Raw genomic sequence first — 22,092 nt, forward strand, 5'->3', positions numbered from 1 at the left:
ACATCACAAGATTTTGAATATACATCACAAGATTTTGAATATACATCACAAGATTTCGAACATACATCACAAGATTTTGAATATACATCACAAGATTATCAAATATTGCAACGTTTGACATGCCATACACTCAAAAGCTGTCACAGATTTTAATAATGCTCTAACATCTTTTATAATATCTATTTTCAGTGTGAATAATAAAAATATGTGCTTTTTGACGTTTCATTATGATGAACACACCAGTCAAAATGGATCATTACAGTGTAAAGTCTATAAACTTGTAAGTGGTGATTTTTCTTGCTTGAATTGAAGCATTATTTAATCATGTTTTTCATAAATAAGCGAACTAATTGGAATTTCAAAATCAACTTTTAATTAAATTGCAAGATATCGTATTGACATAAAAAGTGTGTGTATCTTTTTTTTTATATTTGGCAGATAGGGGAATGTGGAATGAATGCAATATACATCAGAAGATCTGGATCTTGTTTAAACTGTTCGCAAACTTGTGAATACAAAGGTAAATTCACATCACTGTACACATATATATTGTTATTTTGTCGCCTGCTTGGTTCAGAAGTTAGTGCGTTTGTTCTAGATTGCGGGATAATAGGTTGATCTTTACGCTATAGGTCGCAGGTTCGAATCACACTGCGGCACGTTGAAACCGATCCTTCTTGTAAGACGTATAAACGTAGTTCCCGATAGGTTCTTGCACAGAAAAGACATCTCATTGCTCTAAGGCTCTGATAACCGATAGGTCTATAATTTGAAGCCATCTGTGGCGTCTTGGACATGAATGAAAATTCTTCAAGGGGGAGCTAAGCAAGCAATCAAATAACTTTCATTTGAAAGCATGCTTTGTTCAGATTCAAACTCCTTTTATCCTTTTTTTCCCTTCCTCTTTTTTTCATATTTGTGTTTGGATGATTTACACAAAGGCTTTTCCATTGTAAAATTTCGTTTTTCATGAAGCAATATTGTTCTATCACCTGCATATTGATTTACGGTTCCCAACTTACTTATATTTTATAAGCCTACTCAATAGCATATGCTCTGAGTACGATAAAGTTTTATACAGAGACAAGCTACAATTTGATATAACAAGGTCAACGACCTAGTCGCGATAATGATCTTGTTAGCAATTATAACCCATAATTGGGTCGTATTTTAACTGGCAATTCACATACATGTACCAATTGTCAGGCCTTTGTTTTTGTACTAAAGTTGATCACAGAATGTTCTATCTGATCAATACATAGGGCTGGCGTATCCGGCCGATAAGGGGTGTTTTCTCATAGCACGCACCTGATGCCATCTCTTTTCATTTTCAGGGGTCAGTGTTTTAGACCTAGTTAATAGATCGCATTGTCTGTGAATTTGCTTCATTTTCGCCATTCACTTGATTTTATATACTTAAGTCATGCACAACTAATAACAAATATACTGAAAATTAGGACAAATGATTGCTGAACATTAGATTGAAAAATCTTTGGCATCAATATACTATCGTAAAGTTCATATAAGGGAAAGAGCCTGATCAATGATAGGCACAGCTTTTTCTAAAAATGCACCCAATAATACCACAACCAAGTATCCGCCATAAAATACAAATAATTTCCAAATTCTGCAACGCAGTTCCACACGCTCATTTTGCATATAGGTTGTTCGTTTATTTAATATACCTTCGAGAATTTTTCACGCATATTGAAACGTCACCACTTGCCGCTGGATGGTTGCAAATGTAAACCAGTGATCAACAGTCAAGGCCTTTGAGTAGTGAAGGATCATTTTTGATCCAGCAAATTCAGCGACATGAGACCTTGGTTTACAGTCTCATTTAAAGGACCAGTCACCATGTCTTGCATCGGAATTGAGCTCTGCGAAGTAAGGAGCTATTCCTTACTTTACGACTCCTAGAACTGCTCTGACCACTGCGCCACACTGACAGCTATTTAATATACACATAATATACATGTATATTATAGGCGGTGTCTTAATAAAATTGGAATTTTAAGAACTTACTCCTCCTTCAGCTTTAGTTTGCTCTTAAACTCACAAAAAATGTCCTTATTTCTCACTCATTAACTTTGAAATATTTTACTGTCAGACTCTCTGTCTCTCTTTCACTTTAAGACTATATAGCCACATTTCTTTTAATAATGTACATATAAGCTTTTCCTTAAACAGATTGCAATGATGTTGCGATTCTGAAAGGTGACGTCACAGGACAATACACACTGATGATAGGTGACAGAAATGCTACTGTGCGGTGCGACATGGATACAGACGGGGGAAAATGGATTGTAAGATTGAAAAAGAGTAGCTCGTCAAACTAAAAATTATTGCAGTTGAGAATATTGTTCAATAAAGGTCTGGTGTGTGGTTGAGATTTTCGATTAACATATTCTTGATAATATGCTTCAGGTTATACAACGTAGAGTGGACGGCTCTGTCAGTTTCTACCGGAACTGGAGTGATTATAAGGTCGGGTTTGGTAGCCCTACTGGAGAATATTGGTTAGGTACAGTGTAATTGATTACTTTCTTTTATTTGTAAAATCCGGTACCAGAACCTTGGAAACATAATGCACCGGTAACATCTTTCCCCGCAATCGAAGATTTGGGAGTATATAGTTTTGCCCTCTGAGCCCTATCCGTTCGTCTGTCTGACTGTTTGTCCGCAAAAACTGTAACCTTGCCCATTACTTTTGACTGGGTATGGCTATGGCTTTTCATAACCCTGGCCATAACTTTGGAACAGGTGGTGCTAAGGTTATCATATTTCACATATGTAATTCTTGTGACAAGACCTTTCTTTAGTAACCAATAGTTTGACCCTTTGCATTGACCCTGAAGTGTGACCTACCTTTAAAAAACTTAAAACCTTGGCCATAACTTTGGAACAGGTGGTGCTTAGGCATTCGTATTTCACAAATGTATTTCTTGTGAGGTTTTACTTTGTGTACCAACATATTTAATTTGCATTTGGAAAAATTCAACCTTCGATATATTGCCGTATGGGGCCATCATTGTTTCACAAACACATCTTGTTTTTATGTCTATAATAATTATAAATCTAAGATGTCCTTCAAAAAAATGTCTAATAAAAGAATGCAAGAAATATTTTTAAAAAAGGTCATAAATTTGAACATCATCCATGTTATTTTAAAATTCATTAATAAGAAAATGTCGAGATCCTCAGAGACCAAACCTTTCATCTGTGTTCTGGATTTAGCTGTAAATTCTTTTTGAAATTAGATCAAATAAAGTAAAGAGAGAAAATTTTGCTTCTTCCATGATAACAAACGTTTCATAAACTTTGATTTTACATTTTCCAGAAGATTAAATAATGAATGAAAACAAAACATAAATGTCATTATTATACATATTTTTGAATATGTGCAATTGAAGTCTCAATTATCTATTTTTTTAACTTTGAAAAGCACGCAATGAATTTTAAGCACATGGTAAATATATGTGTATAATATGTAAGTTTGTTGTTTGTTCTCAATATAGCTTGTATGCTCATAATTTAAAATAACATTATCTAATTCTATAATACTTACAGGGCTAGACAACATCCATACTCTTACTTCTCAGGGTGAATACGTCCTTCGAATAGATATGGAGTACAACTCCCAAGTCTATTATACAGTGTATTCGGATTTTACAATAGCATCCGAGTCAGACAATTACCGAATGAATTACGCAAACTTTCTAGAGGGAAATACAGGTACAATTAGACGTCAAGTATATGCCTGTCATGCTGTTACTGCTTCTCAAAATTTCTTGTTTAAGTTTTTAAAGAATTCCTAATTTTCATTGAAATCAGTCTCTACAGCATCCCTTTATATTAGCCTGAGTGCTTCTTGCACTCAAATTACAACAATTAAAAACCCACTTTCTATATTTATCTTACCAAGAGATGTAGAAAAACACACTGAAGATATCATAGCCATTCCTATAAATCATACAATTGCAAAATATTTTATTCTCAAAAACACGAATCATAGAAAATATTTTTCTTCAATGATTTGTGCTTGTCTTTTCTGAATCTTTAATATTAAATCATGTACAAGTTATCACGAATCAACTTCACTTTTAATTCTAGGGCACATATCAGCATCTAAACAAGAAAATATGCATATTACAAAAAAAATGTGAAGGACTAACAGATAATGATACATATATTAATAATATTATTTTGACGCAGGAAACGCTCTGAGCTGGCACAATGGTCGACCATTTACGACACGTGACCGCGATAACGACGGGAATAGCGGAAGCTATGGCAACCCAAACTGCGCAGTCGCATTCTACGGAGCTTGGTGGTACGCTGGGTGTCACAACTCCAATCTTAACGGGCATTATGGGAATACGTCTTTTGGTAAAGGCATCAACTGGAATCACGTTACTGGTTACTACGCATCGCTGTCAAAAGTGGAAATGAAAATAAAAAAGCAATAACAAGGGTCGTGAATAGATAAACAAGAGGCCTAGGGCCCACAACTCTACCTGAGTAATTGATCCTTCTGTTCTTCGTTAGCAGATTTCCTAATGTAAGACGTTTTATGACTCCATTTTACCACATGAAATCATGATTTGAAGGAAATATAATCTACGTTACCTGAGGATGCCTCCATATAACCGACTAATCATGGATTTGCGGTTCCTGAGAAAAAGATTATAAGATTAAGTGCCTTCCTAGTTTGATTGCCCATTGTGGCTCCACTCGCCTTCTGGCCTGGGTTCACGTTATTACAAATTTGAGTCTTCAGTACAAAAGAACCTGTGGATGTTTACATCTGAATATGACTAAATACTAGTATGACTAATCATTGTATCTGGGAGAAAAGATTTTTAAGACTTCTCTTTATTTCAATGTAAAACTTGGATCGTCCATTTCTGTCCCATCCTACACCCAGTGGTCATGAGTTGACACAGTCATTAATTAATGAGATAATTCCCTATGTTATACGTCTTTGTTCACCTGATATGGCCACACCCTATATCTTGGATTCATGATATGAACAATTTGAATCTACAATGTGTTATGAAGCTCTCCCATAATTTTAAAAATCTTCTGGCCGATTGGCTCTTGAAAAAAAGATTTTTAAATTTTGCCACCAAACTTTCATAAATTTTTAATATCCCCTCTTAAAGAGGCTGCGACCCTTCGTTTGTACACAATTAAATCCCCCTACTCAAAGATCTTTGTGCCAAGTTTGATAGAAGTTGGATCAGTCAACAGACAATAGATAAATTTTGATCATAAAACTGAGACATAAATCTATTGTACATCATACAGACTACAGAGGATTTCATGTCTTATCACATAATTTTCCAAATTCTAACTAGAGGAACACTGGGGGGAAATTGCGTATTTTTCAACATTCTAGGTCAAGTTATTATCCCCCCTCCCATTTCCTGGGTATATAGAAATCGGAATGCCCGTCCGTCTGTTACGCTTTGGGGTACACATCTCTTTTCCACGACTCCTACTATACCACTGATTAAAATTTAATGAGACTTTCACAGAATCTTTGTTACTAGTGCCATTGTGCATCCTTCTATTTTACTTTTTGTTCGGACACTTATTTCAGGTCTTCTAGAGCGAAACATGGACTTTATCAATATATGGGAGGCGGGGGTATCATTTAGTGAGCTCAATGCTTACATTACCTCTGGTATTTGTATTAGGTTTAGCCCACAATAAATGTGTCTTACTAGCATTTGACTTTGCAAAGTGAAAAAAAAAATAGACAACCCTACAACAATTTTCAGACATTACATTTTATATTGTTTTGTTTACAGTAGCTATGGACTGTCGATATGGAAATTGAGCCCACTCTGTAATAAAATAGCAGGATGAAAGAATGTACAGAAAATCCTTTCCACGTTGATATATGCACCGTACTCCACTGACTTAAGTACCTAAAATAACCACGTAGTGTTTTATCTTTTACGCAATATGTCTCAATCATCTTTATGTCTAAACATCTGTACTTAGGTGTGTCAGAGTGAAAATGGCATTAAGCCATTCTCTACCAGTATGTTAATCCTTTGTTCTTTAATCATTTAAAATCAGTTTTTTGTTTTTTTTTTAAATAGACAAATGAAACAAAAATTCAAAAACAAATATTCAAGTACATAAAAATAAGCCCTTTAGATCTTAATTGACCGTAGGAATCTATAAAATTCATAAACTATGATAAATCATTTGTAAAATTTAAAAGCTAATAATTTTTTTTTCGAAATTCTCAATGCGTTTTTTTTTTCAACAACTCGCTTATCAAATGTATCTTCACTTGTATCGATCTTAAAAATTTTATAAGGAAGTTGCTTTATTTGTACGAGGAATGTGCTTTTAAGTTTCTCCTGTGCTAATTAATCATGCCGTATTATTAAAATTTAATTGCCTTGCACGGTCTCACTGCAGGGAATGCATTTTACTGCTATAATACATGACCATTACTCAAGCTTTTACAATGTGTAACATTTCCTTTGTCTTTCATTTTCAAGTAATTCGCATCTTGCGTAGAAGAAAAGTTAATTGCTATCAGCTATAATTGCTACAATATTCTGTAAAAATTAAGGAAAAACCAAAAAAGATTGGTCATTTTTTGAAAAGTTAAATATAATTCTTTCACAGATTCTCAGTTGCATAGTGCTATTGTGCACCTCACTCATTTTTTTTTTTTTTGATCGGACAAATATTTCAGGTTTTTGCATAGCAAAACATGGTCACTGCCATTCTTTCTGTTAAATGAAAGGACACCCATCTTTTATCCGCAACTCCTCGGAGGGTCCTAAACCACTGAATAAGATTTAATGAGATTTTCATTGATTCTTTTTAACATAATGCCACAGTGCAACTCCTATTTAACTCTTTGATCTGAAATCTCTCATAGCAAAACATGACGTTCGCCATCATAAACATATGAGAGGAGGGGGTATCATTTACTGGACACAGAGCTCACTGTACCTTTATAGTTATAACCCCCGCTTGAGAAGCGGGAGGGTATATAGTAATCGGTTTGTCTGTACATCCGTCTGTCTATTACGCTTTGGTGTACCCATCTCTTATCGACTCTTGTATCACTGAGTGAAATTTGATAAAACTTTCAGAGAATCTTTATTACATATTGCCATTGTGCACCTCCTATCTTACGTTTTGATCTGACACATATTTTGGGTTTCCCACAAAAACATGTACACTGCCATTATATTCATACTGGAGGCGGGGGAGGGGGGCATTTCGTGAGCTCATTGCTCACAATACTTCTAGTTTATTTTGCTGTCGTACTCCACTGCAAAGTATTTTAAAAAATGATTTGCGGGTCAACAAACCCTCCATAAACCTTTTAAAACAAAGAACCGTTTTGTCCCTAGCAAGGTACATAATTAAACCACACGTGAATCGTGGCGTTGGTATATCTTCTTCTAAGAATATCATTGAATAAGATTTCAAATAAGTTTACAAAAGACTTCACTGACTTTCTTATAGACGTCTCATTTTCTTCGCAAGATTCTGAAAAACAGAAACTGTCTTGTCATGAAAATGCTTGATAGTTGATTATAAGTTTGTAGTAAGATTTGTTTGCATTTTTGTTTATAAGGCGCATACCATTTAGCAGCGCTAATTATGGTCAATAGATCAACAAATTTGGTTCCATGTCACATAAGATTGCCTGCAAAAAAAGTCTGTCGATTTAAATGATCTTGTAGTCTTAAGATTATTTTTTTTAGATCCTTCCCTTCCATTTCTGTGTAAATGTGTAGTTTTAAGATTACTTTTTTAGATCCTTCCCTTCCATTTCTGTGTAAATGTGAAATCTTTGCTCTAACAGAATTTGATGACGTAATAAAGTTTATCAATGTAATCCATTATTAGTATATTCTGCGTCTATTGCGTCATATACCAGTTTACCTGCGGATACTATCTGTTGCACTAACATTAAAGAATGCTCGTAATCCTGTTTACACATTGTCTCCAACAAAGTCTTCCGCGAGGGAAGTGTGTACATAGCAATACCCGCTAATTTCTGCACGAACCACGTGTCATGTTTTGCCATTGTATGACTGTATACATCTGCTGCTATATCCGATGTTTTATCTCCGTCGGAACTTTTTGAAAGTCTGTCCATAAATTCAAGAATAAGCTCCAGTGCTCTGTGGAGGCGCAGCAGCGCTGTTATTCCGGGCTTCTGAGCCTTATTTACCTCGTGAAGCACCATGGCGCTTACTGTACTGTATGGGCTGCCATGCTTCTGAATAAGATTGTTAATGTTACTTATTTTACCCTCCAAATCCTTAGCCACGAAAAAGAATAGAGTTCCACAAAGTCTGAAAAACCTGGAATATAGTATGGTTTTGTTTCAAAATTCTGTTTCATTCCATATCACAATTAATGTATTTATCTATTGATTTTAATTGAAATCTAGTCAAAAATTATCAAAGTGAACTGAAAGTAGGAAACAATTTCGATCACATTTATCACTTTTAATGATTTTTTGTCAAAAGTTATTCAGAAATACTTTTAATTCATTCAAACTAACTAATGTCAGACTATAAAATTTAATTATCAGTGCACTAAAAAGATATGTAAATGTATAATATTCATTCCCCCTTCCTCATAATTGTATGATTTCCAAAGATTTTTGAAAAATGACAAGGAGCACATGGCAGATGTGACCGGTTAGCAGGGGATGCTTACTCCTCAATGGCACCTGATCCACACTTTGATCTTTTTGAGGTCCGTGTTTGCTCCGCTCCTATTTTATAATGTTTAATGGACTTTTGAGCTCAAATACTGTTCGTTATCTCCATATATTTCATTGATTAAATATGCAGGAGCATCCGTTACCTACGAACACTTTCTAAAACAAGGCAAGCTGTTAACAAACAAGGTGAAAAAAGTTTCTTTTCGTTCAAAGTTTCATTTTTAGCCATCATTTTCGAAGATTATGCATGGTCGATACAATGACTTTTTCAGCAAATACAAACTGTCATGTAATGCTGAATGCAATACATGTCTGGTTATATAACTAATATATGTGTACAATTAGTACAGAAGAATGAAAGCTAATTCATGTACTAGGGTAATAACATCCCATTATACTCACCTAGCCAGCTCTGAATAAGCATCCAGGTAACTTTTCAGATTCACATCTCGATTCTCCATAAAGCTTTCTTTAAAATTTTGATAAACCACTTCCAAGTCAAAATCTCTCTTGGTATCTTTATCAAACTCCGCCATCCTTTCCCTTGTTCGACATTTAACCTCCCAGTTATAACTGTAACTGCACACCGGATGTGAGTTAATACATTATACCACACGGAAGATATAATGATACATCCTTACAATTTGTAAACACACACTTTAAAATGAGACTAACTTTTAAGTGTGTAATAATTTCTTATGATTTTAATTTTTTTCTCATTTAAATTAATTTATGGAGAAATTTTCAAGAACTGCATATTTAATATGGGGTGTTTACCTAATAATTCATTGAGAAAAGTGTATGTAATGGCAAAATCTGCAAATACTCCCCATATCAAACCAAGACTCCATGCAGTATCAGCATAATAAGCCCGAGGGCCAAAGGCGGAATACTTCAACACAAACTTCCCTGTAGTTTGCCTTCCTCGTGTAGGTTTTATCATTAACGAGGGCCAAAGGCGGAATACTTCAACACAAACTTCCCTGTAGTTTGCCTTCCTCGTGTAGGTTTTATCATTAACGGTTGCTACAAGGTCCAACAAATTATATAATTGTTTTCGAAACCCAGGCAATGTTTTTTTTTTGTATTTTGTATTAAAATCAAGAGAAATTTCGATTATTTCTTTTTTATATACCAGTATTATATTGATGCTATAAGACGTACTAGTATGTCTTCTGCAATAAAGAAAATGAATTGTAATACTAATAGTATACTTCACTGATATAAGATATATACATTATATCAAAACACTAGAAAAATCACTTTTTATTCGCGTACTGTAAACCAACTTTTATTAGCGACGACTTTATTTCGCGATTTACCAGGAATAAACTAGTTCACGACGATTAATTTTCGCGATCGATCCTTTTTGGATCTGTGATTAATAGACACATATACTTTAAGGGCCAGTTCGCAGCGAGAAATATTCGCGATAAAGATGCTCTCGCGAACATCGCGAAAATTTCTAGGACGCGAATAAAAGTTGGTTTACAGTAATTACGCGAGACAATGTGCTCGCGAAAATTTAATTCTCGCGTATAACATTCCTTAAGATTATAATAATTTATAGAGCAATAACCACAATTCGTGAACATTTTGTCTCGCTAATCAAGAGTCAATGACTATCTCGTGAAAATAAGGTGTCGCGAAAATGTAATGATCTACAGTATGTCTTCTTCAATAAAGAAATTGAATTGTAATACTAATAGTATACTTCACTGAAATAAGATATATACATTATATCAAAACTCTAGATTGAAGACTTTTGAACACAATCCAAACATTCATGAAAAAATTTAAAAAAGCAATCATAAGATTTTTAATGAAAAAAATTATTTAATCACAAAAGATGATATTATATTTATATCTGAAATTGAAGGGTCGAAAACGTAAATCTGACATCTCGAGATCTCCGGAAATTTTACTACGTGTTTTACAACAAGCAGGAAACTCACACTGAACTAAGAGCAATTCACTGTACAAGGTTTTGTTCAGTTAGTTGCATAAGATGAAATGAGGGAAAATATAAGCAATAAATACCTTTAAATGAAATCACCTGTTCAAGAAGGTGTTATCAAATATTTAAATTAAAAATGAATTGGTGATACTATCCATTTAGCTTATGAATTGGTGACATCATCCATCTATATGAGAAGCACTTAATTCAGTTGAAAGTTTGTTTCTCGAACCGGTATTCAAAAACCAGTTTAGTTATCAAAAAATTATTCGATGAAACAAGAATATCAACAGTTGATATCTTGTTTACAGTCAACATTTTGCAAATTCTGTGGTCGAAACAGTGACCATGTTGACCTTATAGCCAATTCAAGATATCATTGTGTCGAATTGTAAAACGATCCACTGTGCTTTACGTCTTTTATAGAAAGATGATTGACGTTTTCATACAAATTGTTAGGCCATTATTTCAAACTAGATTGTCTATAGACTAATGCCCTGTGACGAGGAACACATGGTAGAACAGGGTTTGCTAACTTCTCCATAGCACCTGATTCCATCTCTGATGTTTTCAGAGATCCGTTTAGTTTCTCTACCATTTTGTATTGTTTCGAGCTTGCTTACTGCTCTACATCTTCTTATTTCATTGGAGCACCTTAGATTCTGACATATCAGATCTTTTTCATATTTGGATGTTTTAAATGAATCAGACATTAATGAAAAACTGAATTAGAAAAATTATACCTTTAGCTTTTCTACCGTCAACTTCCCTTATTCATAGAGAAATGTACCATTATCACTTGCATACTGAGTATATCATGATCAGTTTCCAGTTTGTTCAATACACAAGAACATGTTTTACCTGAAACATATTGAGATAACGAACAGTACTCAAAATCAGAAGTCCATAAAACAATACAAAATAGCAGCAGAGCAAATATGGACCTCCAAAACATCAGAGGTGGGATCAGGTGCCATGGAGGAGTGAGCATCCCCTGCCGAACGGTCACACCCACTCCTTGCCTTGATAACTGGAAAACTCTCTCTTCAATTCAGTGTATAAATAATGGACTTACAATTAGTATGAACAACGTCAGTCAGTATTTGAATCAATGAAAAATTGTATTATTTTGCTGACAAGTTCATTGTATCGACCATAGAACGTACGAAATGATGACTTTAAATGAGACTGTTGATATTCTTGTTTCATCAACTTGTTTGACAATAATTTACCTTGTTTTAGAAATTGTTCATACGTAGAGCATGCTCTTGCATATCGAATCAAATGAGATATATATACTCCGTATGCAGGTGATGAAGGTATATTGCTGCATAAGTAAAGGAAGTTGACAATAGAAAAGTCATCACGTTTATCATAGAGCTTGGTTGTTAGATTACCATTAACGTCTTTTTCAAGTAAAATATCCAAAAATGAAACAAATGTGTCAGACACTGTGCATCTTTTATCTCAAGCTAACCAGGATATATCTTATTGACATAGGAATGGAAATTACCATTGTTAATTGACAATACGTGGTCGACATATCAAAATGACGAGTTGAAGGCCACAGCAAGTGATTTCCTCTTTTCACGTATACGATTTTGCACAAAAACTGCCTCATATGAATACAAAAATAGCTCTGCTAATAACGGGCGCAATTGGTATCCAATTGGTATCCTTTGGAAGTGTAATCGATTGTTGGAAGACCTGGTCTCCAAAAACGATAGATATTGTCAATCAGAAACTCAAATATCCTTTTGATGTCCAATTCAGAGTATATGTGTGTATAATCAGAATGTTTTTAACAAAATATTTTTGCAAATGACCAAGGTAGTTAATTTACGAGTTCCATTTTTATTTTTAAAAAAACCCAGCTGTCAGTGGTATCGAAAAGCCTGGATTTCAGTTTCCCTTCACTACTGTTAATATCTTAGTGAGGAGTAAAGAAGGAGGCTGGGTTGAACATTTACTGGAACCCGCTATGTATCTTTGTTTGTAAGGATTCTTATGAAGTTTCGGAATCCAAAATATATATGGTAGTTCAAAATTCATTCTGATATCAAAAATATTCAAACCTGACATGTGATTTTGAAGGATTTCTTCCCTAGAAAGGGAACTATGAGTATAAGTTGGAATATACCACTTGTAGAATTAAATCCAAATTCTTTTAAAATACAATTTATATAATGAGCCTTACATGTACAAACAAAGACAACGTTGTTACCTGGTTTGTCAGCAGGAATCAAGTAATCAAATTCTTTTTCACATCTGGATCAACGAATACAGAAGGATAGATAGATGTCATATTGCCCCCTCAATCTTTTAATACGCGATTTTAACATGGATCTGATACATTTAATCCATTATGACAAAGTGTCAACGTCTTCTTTTTCATATCTGGCCCATCGCCTGGCGTAATATTCAACAGAATCCATAATATTTATGAAATTCTGACGCCAGTTGAAGGATCGGGGTTCCCTATATTTAGGATCTTTTAAAATTAGTGATCTAAGGTCCTCATTATTAACTATATTTACGTCGCCTGAAATAACATGTCCAGCAGGACTATAGTTATAGGGTGAAGAAGAATATGAACACGATGGAGGATTATGTCTCAGATACTCGATATCCAGGCCACGTTAAGTTTTTTGGTAATTAAAAAGTATTGAAGTATTGATATACAAAGATATCAACAATCTTATTCATTCAATTCAACATTTCACAAAATTTTTGATCGATACAAAGACCTTTTTTTACATTACAATCTGTTGTTGGGTCTAAGGTTGACTGACGTCCTGTATATAAATTTTAAGTCATTATTTTCATAAGAAGTACCAAGTATAGTACTTTGATCTTGGAGCACAATTTGGTTCGTAAGGGGAAATAGGCTTTCCTGTTTCACTCTCATTGCACCCATTTCTGATTTTTTTTTTTTATAAACGCAAAAATAAAACATCAAACAAATAATACATTTTACATTTACTTAAATCATTTTTACAATATCTGTCAAGTGATAGTTTGAAACAATCACAATATTCAACGATGACAACCTGTTAGTGCAATTATATGTAAAAGCAAATCTTTTAGTACTGGAAAAATGAAACTAACGTGTGTATACCCATGTACATCAACTTTTGGATTTAAACTTTTTTAAGGGTATAAAACATGTCTCCCTTTTTTCAGGAAATGTTACTGCTCGATCAGTACCAGGCACTCCCCTGTTAACATGAACCGATAATTTGTAAATATAAAAATATATTATACTAGTAATACTGCATATGGATACATTTAAATAGTTAGATTTTACTCAATTAAGCTTGGAAATGCCCATGTTTGATCGAGATTATCACAATTATTGGATATGTATGGATTCCTTAAAAAAAAGATATGTTTGCGAAACACTGAGGTCCCCGTATGGCAGCATATAACAAAGTTAAAGTTTCTCAATTGGAAGTGAAATTCGAAGGTCAAAAGGTTAAAATTATAGGTATCCAAAAGAGAGTCTTGTCATTAGGAATACACTAAGTATTTTTTGTAAAAGTGGGTTAAATCCCCAAGGTCAATGGGTCAAATTTGGTGGAACTCCAATAAAGGTCTTATCACAAGGAATACACCTGAGAAATATGAAAGCCATTATAGATCCATCCACTCAAAAGTTATAGTAAAGGTTAAAGTTTTGTGGACAAAAAAACGAACAGACAGACAGCTAGACAGACGGACTGGGCAAAAAATATATAGCAACCCATAATCCTCGATTTCGGGGGCATAATGAGTATTATTGTTCACTTCAGAGTGCTAGATGACAGACAGAGTGTGTACTAATCAAGGTAAATCAAGCAATTCATGTTCCGCATAAATATTCTGTGTTCTGTCATACACCGGTTTTCCTACGTGGACGACGGACTCTAGGAGTGATGACACATGTGTGTAATCATGTTTGCACATTGTTTCAAAAAGTTGTCGTCTGCTGGGTAACATGTACATGGCAACTCCCGCCATTTTCTGCACAATCCACGGATGATGTCTAGAAAGAGTGTCTTTGTATGTTTCTACTGCTATCAATGATGACCTGTCGTCATCTGAACTTTGACCTAAGCGTTTCATAAACTCGAGAATAAATTCCAATCCTCTATGAAGACGAAGCAACGACCTTGATCCCGAAGGAAGTTTGTGTTTAACCTTTGTAATATTGTTTGTGACCTCGAACTCGACCATTGATTGGATGGTATTGTAATGTTGACCATTAGGACCATTCATGTGACTCTCCAAGACGTGTATTTTCTCTTCCAGGTCCTTTGCTACAAATCCAAACAATCTGCCACTTAATCGGAAGAATCTGAAAACAATATATTGAGAAAGATAGTGAACATTTTACATATCGTGTATCATTAATAATTATAAAACAAATACTTGGTGAATCCCTTTCTAGTTTGTAGGATATGCCAGGGCATCAACGATAGCTGGAAACGTTGTATATCATTTGCATAATAAGCGTTGATGTCCCTGGCTTACCCAACAAGCTAGAGAGTGATTCCTTATATTTTCATTTCATCGTGAAATAAAATTTTAAATATAGATATAAAAATGTTGCCTAGTAGATAAGATTTGAATAACACGAGGTCTCTCATGTCAATTTCAAGGACATATACATATACGCAGTGTACCTTTCCTACTGATTGTTTTCAAGATATTCTTAATTTAAGATTATTGTGTCATCAGATGTAACAGACAAAATAATCAGCATGCATTACCAGAGGTTTTTGAAAGTTTTCAACTGATGAAAATTCTTGGATGATTCAAAAATATATAAAATACTTAACATATATTCTAGTAGATGTTTCTTTTATCCTAATTTTTAGAAAAAGTGTTCAATACCATATATAGACATTTAAACATATCACATAGTTCCTTCAAGAATTGGAACTCTTCAACTTCATGGGGAAAAATCAAAGAGGTTCAAACTACCTTGCGTATGTCCTTAATAGTCAATGCCTATTGACGTCAGACAAAAAGACAGACGGACGAGGTTTACATGCACATTAGGTCTCCTTAGCTTTTGACCTTTCGCTAAATAATCATTCCGATTGAATTATCAAGAAATAAACGCCTTCGGCGTTTATGCAAATTATCACGCAAGCCAATCGATTGATCACATCATGAAATCGAAAAATAAGACAGTTATTCCTTAAATCAACTCACTTCACTTTCAAAGAATTATCACAGAGAAAACAAATTGAAATGGAAATGTACAAGTATAAAAAAAATGTGTGAATACATGTACTTTTTATTGTCATTACATGTATCATGCTTAGCTTTATGTCTGCAAGATTTTACATGATTTTCATTTACTTATCGTTGGGTTTTTTTCGATTTAAAAAAGGCCGATTTAATTGTTTTTTTTTTATTATTATGAACTATTTGAACTGTCAGACAATGCATTTCAGTTACCCTGAGTTCTAATTTTAAGCGGTGGGTACAAGGCGTCCGCCATTGTGTATATTTTTAGTCCTTTCCTAAATTATAAGGAAAACATTTTATAAATAAAAATAATTTGATTCGATTTGATTTTTTTACATTTAAAAACGAATGCTTTTATTTATATTAAAAAGAAATCATTGTATTTTAAATGGAAAGTTCCATTGAAGCAAACATTTTTACCTCAGAGACAAACATTAAATAAAAAGACAGATTGAATTTTTATTTAATGGATACATCTGAAATAGATTTTTATACACATTTCAAGCCTGTTAAATGTACCTTCAATCACCTTCCTCAACGTTCAACCTCTAGAACTTCTTTGAATAATAATTTTATATGTAGTTTCCTTTTATCATATCCAATATCAGAATAAACTGAACTTGGTCAAGTTCAATAAAAATCATACATACCTCAAGAAATATCAATTGAAAACAACTTTCAATTTGCATTTTTTCTTAACTATAGTAATTACATGAAATATGCATAGTACAAAAAGGTATGATAATGGACGTGAAATTAAGTGATATACCAATATATATATATATATATATATATATATATATATATATATATATATATATATATATATATATATATATATATATATATATATATATATATATATATATATATATATATATATATATATATATATCAAAATATTTTCATTATTATCAAAGTTAACGAAGTAACTGATTCATGAATAACTCCTGATCAAGCACCTGTTGAATGACGTCAGTGTTACCTGTTCAGTTCGTGATAGGCCTCCAGGTAATCTCTCACGATCAGCTGATCGTTGTTCTGTCGACATCGCAGGAAGCCTTGATGAACAACTTCCAGATCAAAATCATGCCTTTCATTCTTTGGAAACTCCGCCATATTTCATGGAATCTCGTCAGCAAGGACTGCTCTGTGGTGTCCTCGGACTATGTCTGTTAGTAAACACTGGTACACGTGCGCACTCGTCTGAAAACGTGTACAAATTAAAGCAACTTTTGTAAGCGGTATTTATTTAAAGGGCAAACAACCTTGAACTATGGAAGTCCATGAATACAGCGAGGACGAAATCACACCTTTAATAACATAACAGACATAAATTAATTTCCTAAAACTGAAATATCCGATTCAACTTTGAATTAAATAAGGACACACGCAACGCATTTTGAGCTTCATGTGCATATTCTCGAGCTCTGTATACATGTGATATAAAAATTTCAATAATTGATAGACTTTCATACAACCGATATTATTCCTAATGATGCTGTACCCCTTTTCAAATATACCAAATTAAAAAAAAAAACTCACGTAGACATTACAAGTACTTGTGGACAGGACCCATGTGCAAAACTCCTGGAAATGTATGCTGATATTGTGCCGACGAACTTTAAGTTTTAATGGTATTATGATTTAAAATTAAGAATATCTTGAAAAATTAAAACCTTAGTCATCACATTTGTGCATTTTTTTTAACCAGACAGTTGATGTTCTTATTTCATGAACTTGGTTGTCAATATAGCTTCTCTCGGGTACGTAGAGCTTGCTTTTAATTAAGGAATAACTGTCTTATTTTTCGATTTCATGAAGTGATCAATAGATTGGCTTGCGTGATAATTTGCATAAACGCCGAAATTGAAAAATCTGACAGTTATTCCTTATATTTACATGCTTTGATTCCGCCAATCCACGTGCTCCAAGCATTGCTTCTGTCTAGCTGTTGTCCCGCCCTGCACGTGATTTTTTTGGAACCGCGCCAAAACATTGATGGGGAAATAAAGTACATTTACAATTGGTAATTTTATCTCGGACAAAGACATTGGAAATGTAAATATTGCGTATTGAATCAACTGGGATACATAAAATCCATTTGAAGGTGATATGGGTTAATTACTAACAAGCAAATTCAAAGAATTGTGGTCCCCTGCTTTCGGTGTCTTTGTGGGTGAGATGTCATTTTTTATGACATATCAATTGTGTTTAATATGAACATCCAAACATATGTGATTTATTTAGAAATTATCACTGAAGTTTTTTTTTTAATAAGGTCAATCGTAAAGGTCAAGTTCTAGGGGTAAGATATCAGAAATCGGAAATATCTTGTCACAGGTAATGCACATGTCAAATATGAAAGCACTATCTCTTCTCAATATAAGGAACAAGATATGTTTGTAGAACACTGATGCCCCCGTATGGCAACATAACGACGATTAAATTTTCTTAAATGCAAATTGAATATATTATTACCCAATGAACGGTTTTCTCACAAGAAATACGATTGTGAAATACAAAATCCCTATCACCACCTGTTCTAAAAGTTATGGCCAAGGATAAACTTTTGAAAGGTAGGTCAAACTCCAAGGTTAAACAGTCTGAGTTGTTGGTTTCTTAAGAAAGGTCTTGTCACAAGTAATACATATGTGGAGGATGAAAACCCTAACCCTAACCGTTTAAAAGTTATGGCCAAGGTTAAAGTTTTTTAAAAATAGTCAAACTCCAAGGTCAAGGCCAGAGGGTTGAAGTTCTTGGTATCCATTGAAATGTCTTCTCACAAGAATTACATATGTGAAGTATAAAAGCCGTAGCCCTTACCATTCAAAAGTTATGGTCAAGGTTAAAGTTTTTTCATAAGTATTGAAATCTCCAAAGTCGAGGTCAAATTTGTTGATATCAAATGTAAGGTCTTGTCACAAAAAATACATATGTGAAACATGAAAGTCCTAGTATCTACAGCTAAAAAGTTGTGGCCAAGGTCAAAGTTTTTGAAAAGTAGGTCAAACTCGAAGGTCAAATGGTCAAAGTTCTTAGTTTCAAATGAAAGGTCTTCTCACAAGAACTACATACATGTATGTGAAGTACAAAAGCCCTAGCCCTTATCGTTCAAAGGTTATGATCAAGTTTAATTTATTTTCATAAGTACGGAAATCTCCAAGGTCATAAGGTCAAAGTTGTTGGTATCCAATGAAAGGTCTAACAACAAAGAATGCATATGTAAAATATGAAAGTCCTAGTATTTACTGTTCAAAAGTTGTGACCAAGGTTAAAGTTTTAAAAAAAGTAGTTAAAACTCCAAGGTTAAGGTCAAAGGATCACAGTTCTTGGTATCCAATGAATGCTTTTTTCACAAGGACTACATATGTGAAGTATGAAAGCCTTAGCCCTTGCCGTTCAAAAGTTATGGTCAAGGTTAAAGTATTTTCATAAATACGGAAATCTTCAAGGTCAAGGTCAAAAGGTCTCAAAGTTGTTGGTATCCAATGAAAGGTCTTGCCACAAAGAATAAATATGTGAAATGTGAAAGTCATAGCTCCACTAAATCAAAAGTTATGAGCATTCCTTGTGACAAGACCTTTTTTTGGGTACCACCAAATTTGACTTTTTGACCTTGACCTTGGAGTATGATCCACTTTTACACAAAAATTCCAAACTTTTACTATGGCCATATCTTTTGAACAGTAGACATTTATACTTCACAAATGCATTCTTTGTTGAAAAACCATTCATTGGATATCAACAACCATAGTCTTGGAGATTTCGTGAAAAAACATTAATCTTGGTCATAGCTTTTGAATGGTAAAGGATAGGGATTCCATACTTTACATAATATGTAATCCTTGAAAAAAGATATTTCATAGGATACCAAGAACTTTGACCCTTTGACCTTGACCGTGGAGTTTGACCTACTTTTAAAAAAGAAACCTCGACCATAACTTTTTAAGGGTTAGGATTAGTGCTTTCATACACTTTAAATATTTAATTTTTGTGACAAGACTTTTCATTTGATAGCAAGATCCTTGGCCCTTTGACCTTGGAGTTTGACCTTATTTTCAAAGTTTTTGACCTTGGCTTTAACTTCTGAATGATTAGGGCTAGAGCTTCCATACTCATATGTAATCTATGCGACAAGTCCTTTCATTGGATACCAATTTCTTTGAACTTTTGACCTTGGAGATTTTTGTACTTATGAAAAAAACTTTAACCTTGGCCACAACTTTTGAACGCTAAGGGCTATTGATCTCATACTTCACTCATGTGATTCTTGTGAGAAGACAATTCATTGGATACCAAGCACTTTGACCCTTGACCTTGACCTTTGAGTTTGACCTACTTTTAAAAAGCAAATTTTGACCAGAACTTTTAAAAGGTTAGGGATATAGTGCTTTCATATTTTACATATTTAATCCTTGTGATAAGACCTTTCATTTGAGAACAAGACCTTTGACCTTGACCTTGGAGTTTGACCTACTTTTTAAAATGTTGAACCTAGGCCATAACTTCAGAACAGTAAGGGCTAGGGCTTCCATACTTTACATATGTATTTTCTGTGGTTAGACCTTTTATTGGATACTAATGACCTTGACCTTGAAGATTTCCGTTCCTATAAAAAAACTATCTTGGCCTACTTTCATACTTCACAATTGTATTTCCAGTGAGAATACCCTACTTTTGGTAACAATATATTTCATTTGTATTTGTGTCATGGTGCAGTACTTTTTCTTTTGATGTTGGCCATACTTTAAATCAGATAGAAAATCTTGGCTGAATTCCAACGTACTATGGGCGGAGCTTAGCCGTACAATAACTTCCAATGTATCGTACAATAACTTCCGAAAGAATTCAATAGTTTTTAAATATTTCTTCTGCAATTTCTGTAAGCTTATACAACATATCTAGAGGAAACATGAGAAATCTCACAGAATCTACCCCCCCCAAAAAAAAAAAAACCTTCACTCTATAAATGCATAAATGAGGCCAGAGGGATGGGGTGATTGAACAAAAAGTAATTGTACTTGACTGTAATTAATTATTAATAATTACATTTTTTGTAAAGTAATTATAAATCAATTAATTACAGGTTTTATAAAGCCTGTAATTTAATTGAAGAGAAAGTCAAAGTAATTCATTGTAATTTGATTAATTACTTTTTAATGTAATCGGCCCCATCCCTGAATTACGTGTAAACCACTTTCAAGAGGAATGCATGTAAACTCATTAGTTAACTGCTTTAAACAAAAAATAAAAACAATACAAAGAATTTCATGAAAAACATGTTCGTATAATATACAAGTATGCATTCGGACTTTTTCACAATGCATTCGATAATTTTGAGACCTGTGGCTATACGGTACTCCATTCGGATTTCCATATCCGTAGTACATGTAACAGTTTAACAGTAATGAAGCGAATCGTGTTGCGGACGGATCCAGGTTTCCAGTACGTACTTATGGTTTTTTGAAATATTCATACTGCTTAAATTAATCCATCAAATACAATTGCACACTCGTTTAACATCGCTTAACTTTGCAATGCAACCATCTCCTTCGTACTTTCTGGTTTGTTTGAACCGTCTACGATGGACCTAGGCCTGTGACGTAATGTCGCGTGCAGTTTGACGTCGAGGGAGTGACTATGCAAATGACCATGACACAAGACATTACAGACACTTTCTTTTGTTTGTAAGGAATTTATTATACAGAAAGGCGTGACTGTCTTGTCGCTGCGCGACGCGACTGCCACGCCTCTCTACAATAAATTCCTTACAAAAGAAAGTACTGTAAATATAACATAAGAAAAGTTTACTCTCTGCTATATGTTGCAATACGGGGGCATCAGTGTTTCATACATCTTGTTTACACAATGATTTCTCATGAAGAATAAAGAACTGACATCTGTAATTTCTTTTGTATTTAATGATAAGTTAACAAATTATGAACACATTACAGGCACGTAGCATCGTTTTTGAAAGTGGGGGGGCCAACCAGAGAATTTTTTTTACTTACCTGAAAAAAGTTGACAAGCACAAAAAAAAAAAATTTAAAAGTTGCCCAAACTCCAAAATCCTATTTCGTTGTGTGTGTGTGTGTGTGTGTGTGTGTGTGTGTGTGTGGGGGGGGGGGGGGGGGGGGGTAGTGGCCAACTTTTTCAAAGCCAAGTTACT

At 33.9% G+C, this 22,092-nt stretch overlaps 3 protein-coding genes across 3 annotated transcripts; 1 reads left to right on the plus strand and 2 right to left on the minus strand.

The window, feature by feature from the left end:
* Positions 1 to 1,568: 1,568 nt before the first annotated feature.
* Positions 1,569 to 4,516, plus strand: LOC134233618 (ficolin-2-like). The gene is made up of 5 exons (XM_062715595.1): positions 1,569 to 1,593; positions 2,191 to 2,306; positions 2,428 to 2,524; positions 3,571 to 3,735; positions 4,216 to 4,516. The coding sequence occupies exons 1-5, from the start codon at positions 1,569 to 1,571 to the stop codon at positions 4,467 to 4,469; spliced, it is 657 nt and encodes a 218-aa protein (XP_062571579.1). The 3' UTR covers positions 4,470 to 4,516.
* A 2,958-nt stretch (positions 4,517 to 7,474) lies between these two features.
* Positions 7,475 to 9,322, minus strand: LOC134233651 (glycolipid transfer protein-like). The gene is made up of 2 exons (XM_062715640.1): positions 9,128 to 9,322; positions 7,475 to 8,357 (listed from the first exon to the last, which is right to left on the minus strand). Exons 1-2 carry the CDS (start codon positions 9,259 to 9,261, stop codon positions 7,877 to 7,879), a joined length of 615 nt encoding a protein of 204 aa, XP_062571624.1. The 5' UTR covers positions 9,262 to 9,322; the 3' UTR covers positions 7,475 to 7,876.
* Positions 9,323 to 13,644: 4,322 nt separating this feature from the next.
* Positions 13,645 to 17,199, minus strand: LOC134233652 (ceramide-1-phosphate transfer protein-like). Its single transcript, XM_062715641.1, has 2 exons — positions 16,906 to 17,199; positions 13,645 to 15,018 (listed from the first exon to the last, which is right to left on the minus strand). Exons 1-2 carry the CDS (start codon positions 17,037 to 17,039, stop codon positions 14,505 to 14,507), a joined length of 648 nt encoding a protein of 215 aa, XP_062571625.1. The 5' UTR covers positions 17,040 to 17,199; the 3' UTR covers positions 13,645 to 14,504.
* Positions 17,200 to 22,092: the final 4,893 nt, after the last annotated feature.

The sequence above is a fragment of the Saccostrea cucullata genome, unplaced genomic scaffold, assembly GCF_032062105.1.
Source record: "Saccostrea cucullata isolate Sc308-1 unplaced genomic scaffold, CSIRO_AGI_Scuc_v1 ctg174, whole genome shotgun sequence".
In the NCBI taxonomy this organism is placed as follows: Eukaryota; Metazoa; Mollusca; class Bivalvia; order Ostreida; family Ostreidae; genus Saccostrea; species Saccostrea cuccullata.